The following is a 4,832-nucleotide window of genomic DNA, read 5'->3' as shown; positions in this document are numbered from 1 at the left end:
ACTGATTTTAAATTTGATAGCGTTTTTCTCTCTTCAAACAATTTGGAATTAATTATTTTTTGTTTGTTATTATTTTCAATTAGATCGTTAATTTCGTTTTCTATTGTTAGTACATCATCATGGTCCGGGGTGCCAGCTAACCATTTTAAAACAGTTCCTATTTCATTAATTCCTCTTCTAGTTCTTGTTGGAAGTAATAAGTAGTAGTAAATAGTAAAGTAAATAGTAGTAGTAGGAAGTAATAGTTTTTTTAATGTAAGAAATTTTGCAATATAATTTATCATTGGTATTCCATATATGTCTGTATTCTGTCTCTATAATTTCTTTATTAAAACTAATGTTTGTGACATGAAATAATTCTGCATAAGAGTCATAGGTCAACATATTTACTGTCTTTGTAAAGGAAGAAGTTGTTCGTCCGTAGAGCGTAATGCGGCAACTATGTCAAACTTGAACTCGCGGGAGTAACGGTAGGTCCCGGAGTCGTAGTCAAAGAATGTAACTAATCTGACTAAATTTACCTGAATTATGCAAGGGGCTGTGCTTGCTATGATCAGGCTGGAGTTGATGTGCTTGAAGTCCTGGGTGGTTTTCCTCAAGTACCGGTGGTTGTGGGGGTTGGCTGATTTCTTCTCAGCTGGGCCTACTGGCGGTCCGTTTCACGGGAGCAACACTCGACGTAGGTTAGGTAATGCGGGGTCTGTTGACGGTCCGTTTCACGGGAGCAACACTCGAACTAGACTGGTATGCCGCGGGGTCTCGTCGTGGTCGTCGTGGAGGAGTTAGGTAGCGCGGGGTCTACTGACGGTCCGTTTCACGGGAGCAACACTCGAAGTAGACTGGTATGCCGCGGATTCTACTTGTGGTCCGGTTACACTGGATCCACGCGAAGTAGATAATGGTAGAGCGTCCTACCTTGTGAACCGTTTGACACAGGATCACGTGATATAGGTCAGTTTTAAGTGCCGGAGGTTCAACACTGAGTAACGAGACGAGTGGTTCTGATTTCGCAACTATCTTTATTTCAGAAGAACAATTCTTATATAAGATGCTAAATTATACATACTTAAATCTAAGGAAGGTCAATGTTATGGACGTGATAAAACTAATGTTAATGCCAGGGTTAACCACCTCTGAGTCTGCTGACTCAGATTGTTTGGTCATGTACTGCTTGTTCATGCATTTCGGCTTAGCTCGCTGGTTTTTGGCTTGCTTTGGTCAGTTGGTCATTCTTCTTGCGGCGCCGTCTACTAGTGCTGGGTTATTAGGTTGAATATTGATTTATGCTTATTGCTAATTATTACTAGGTGTACTTAATAGGTTAGTGGGTTGTATTGCTGATGTGTATTGGATCAAATTACTAGTGTGTATCTAGGGTAGTAGGTCTTGGCAATAGGTGCCAACATTCTCCCCCCCCATTGAGGTACTCAATAATAGAGGCTGTTATGTCATTTTGTGACATGTCACAACGACATGACATCTCTGTCGATCATGTCGTTGCTCTTCTTTCAGGTTATTGGTCCGTATTACGGTCGCACGAAATGGTCCTATCACGAACGGGACTCCTGCATATCGAAATTTATGGATGAATATTGTCGCAGTCTTCGATTGCGTAACTCCGATGTCCACTTCTGGTACGCTGGCCGTATCATGCCTCGCCGCGGTACCCCTGCCTCTCTAGGGATGGAGGATCGCGACCTGATTCTCGTGCAGTTCCGTCCAGCTGGCCGAATTGCCCGGAGGCGCCTTAGTCGTCGTTCGGCTTGGGATAGTGATGACAACCTTTCTACTGATAGTGGTCACTCTTCGATGGGTACCATTGATGGCGATGCTTCTTAACTTAATAAATTTTCCTTATAACTATGTTTTTCTTGCTTGCCTTTTACTGAGACGTCCCTGGGTCGTAGACTTCGAATCTCCTGTGATGTCCATCCCGTGTTACTGCTGCTAGATGTTGTTCGATCAGCTGGAACCCTTCTCCTTGGGCTGGTATCGTCCTCTGGTTGGTTGCTGAGGTGTCTTTCCAGACACACCGTGTATATCCTGCCCATGCGGCTACGAGGATTGCTATTCCTAACATTATTACTCCGGAGTATTGATGCGCCAGATTCCAGTCTGTCTCGCTGTCCACATCCTCCTGTGCCTGCTTCGTCCATGTTTTTAATCCCTGCACCTCTGCATGTAGTCGGTCTAGCTGATCCAACGTTGACTCCAATTGACCTTCTGTTGTCTTTATTTTTTCCTGTGATGGCCACTCGTGCACATAACCTCCTGACATCTTTACTGTTCCTGATGAGTTAACTTGCGCTCGTCCCAATAACGTGATGGTCGGACTTTGGATCACACAATCTTGCCTGATTGTCATTTTTCCAACGCCTTCGATGATGACTTGATCCTTTTCGGCCGAGCAGACATAAGTCATTGTTATTGGTTTCGTGGTCCCAAAAATCCAAGCATTTTGCTCTGTCAATTGAACCCAATAACTGGTTCCCTTGATTGGCTCTGGCTTACATTCTCCTGCCTGATGTTTTGCTAAGGCTGCCATTGTACACGGGAGTTGATGGGCGTCCGGGCCAAAGAGCGTCTGCTTAAAATCGCATACCTTAATTCCGTTCGTCATGCTGATACACTGCCTAAGGTGTTCTTGATTGATCGCGAAGTGGTGTTTCCGATGATCATCTATTGCTAGATATCCTGTTTCCGTCTTGGTTATCACCAGGCCTTCTCTCGTTATTTGTGGAATTGGCTCCATCCGATATACTGTGAATTCATCTTCTTCGACTAACGGAACGCTTGTATGAAACATCAATAAATCCTCGGTTTCTTGTACTCTAGTGGTCGCCAGTCGATATAAGTCTCGTGCTGTTTCACTGGTGATGGGTAATCGTCTTCCCGGTGGCAGGTGTGTTTGGATTTTTGTGATCACCTGTTTTACTTGTTCCACTGACACCAATGCAGGGCTTAGTTTTCCTTCATGTGCCCCGATTAACACGTTCAATACAGCATCCTGGACCCGCCGAATGTGATTTGCCACGACGACCAATTCGGAGACTGCATGCGGAAGATATCTATCCGCCGCATGGCTTCTTATCTTGATTCTGGCTAGACTGGCTTCTAAGTCCGGCATCCTCTTCTGAGTTTCGATCGTCGTCCTCCTCATAATGTTGATGGTTGTGTCCAGAATTGACGTCTGGTTCTCCACTATTTTATGTGTGACGCCTTCTTGGGCTCGTAGTTTGCTAATAATCTCTTCCATCCGTCTGGCATATTGATCATCGAGTACTCCGAACAGACCATTCGCGATATTTCCAACGATGTTCAGTGCTCCGCGTTTCTGTCGTTGATGATGCATTAACTGATCGGCATCTTGGATTTCTGCTACCTCCTGCTGCAATGTTTGTATGATCGTGGGGCAAACCTCATATGCCGTTGAGCACCATTGTTTTATGGATTGGATACCCTTTTTGACAGTCTCAATTTCTTGTGCCAATTGGCTGAGGTCAAAGAATGTGATGAGTGTCCACTCCGCAGATTTGACTGCTATCCTATCGGTGGCTTCTACGATGGTCCCGGTCACATTGTTGATTGGAGTGATGACCACAGGGTTGACGGTCTTCAGTTCTGATGTTGTGGAGATGGGTAATGGTAGTCCGGGCATCACCCAGACGAGTATCATTGTTAGGACAAGCATGTTCCCCATCTTTTTTTTTTTTTTTTTTTTTTTTTCTTTTGATATTATTGGGGTTCCTCCTTCTTATCGTTGATTGGTAACACCGCCAGTCGGTGTATAGCTCGTGTTATATTGCCTGCCGTTGTTCGTATTTCAGCAACTCGGATCTCGCCGTCTTTTCCGGGATGTACTGCGACGATGCGTCCGAGGGGCCAGTTCAACGGAGCGATGTTGTCTTCTTTTATTATGACTAGATCGCCAATCTTTACCGTCTTACAACTTCTTGTCCACTTTGATCGATTCTGTAGTTCGTGTAGGTACTCGTGGCTCCAACGTGTCCAAAATTCCTTTCGTAAGTGTTCGAGGCGCTTCCACCGAGTGAGTAACCCTGTGCGTCGTCTTGATTGGTGAATGTCGGGTGATGCCGTAAGAGGTTCCCCGATCAGGAAATGCCCTGGCGTTAATGCCGTAAGATCCCTTGGGCTGGAAGAGACAGACGTCAACGGGCGAGAATTTAGAATGGCTTCAACATCAATGCCTATGGTTTCGAGTTCTTCATGAGTTAGTGTGGCGGTATATAGCGTTCGTTTCAATAAGTGCTTTGCTGATTTTACCGCGGCTTCCCACAGGCCTCCGAAATGGGGTGCCCGAGGTGGTATGAATTTGAATTCGATGCTCAGTTTCGCGCAAGTCTTGTGTATCATTGCTTGTGCTTCTTCGGCGAAGATTGCTTCCTTTACTTCTGATAATTCGTTATAGGCTCCAACGAAATTTGTTGCGTTGTCACTATAGATTTTTGATGGTAGTCCTCTGCGTCCGCAAAATCTCTTTAGTGCTGCCAGGAAGGCTTGGGTCGTCAAATCGGTTACCACCTCTAGGTGCACTGCCTTGGTTGAAAAACAACAAAACACGGCTAGGTACACCTTATGTGGTCGTTTTCCTCGGATTTTATAGTGAGTCCAAAAGGGCCCGCAGTAGTCCACTCCGCAATTCTTGAAGGGTCTATGTTGTTGAACTCGATCTGCTGGTAATGGACTCATTATTTGATTCAACAATTTTGGTCGAGTCCGGCAGCATCTGACACAACGGCTTACTGTTTTTTGAGCCAATTCCTTTCCTCTTAGTGACCAAAATCGTTGTCTAACGTTGCATAATAATGCCT

The 4,832-nt window shown here is 45.0% G+C and overlaps 1 protein-coding gene across 1 annotated transcript; it reads right to left on the bottom strand.

Moving 5' to 3' along the window:
• Positions 1–1,882: 1,882 nt before the first annotated feature.
• Positions 1,883–3,676, bottom strand: LOC123258208. Its single transcript, XM_044718081.1, has one exon. It carries the CDS (start codon positions 3,674–3,676, stop codon positions 1,883–1,885), a length of 1,794 nt encoding a protein of 597 aa, XP_044574016.1.
• Between the last annotated feature and the right edge of the window lie 1,156 nt (positions 3,677–4,832).

The sequence above is a fragment of the Drosophila ananassae genome (assembly GCF_017639315.1).
Source record: "Drosophila ananassae strain 14024-0371.13 chromosome Y unlocalized genomic scaffold, ASM1763931v2 tig00000106, whole genome shotgun sequence".
NCBI classification, from domain to species: Eukaryota; Metazoa; Arthropoda; class Insecta; order Diptera; family Drosophilidae; genus Drosophila; species Drosophila ananassae.
This window is presented reverse-complemented; position numbering and strand designations above follow the sequence as displayed.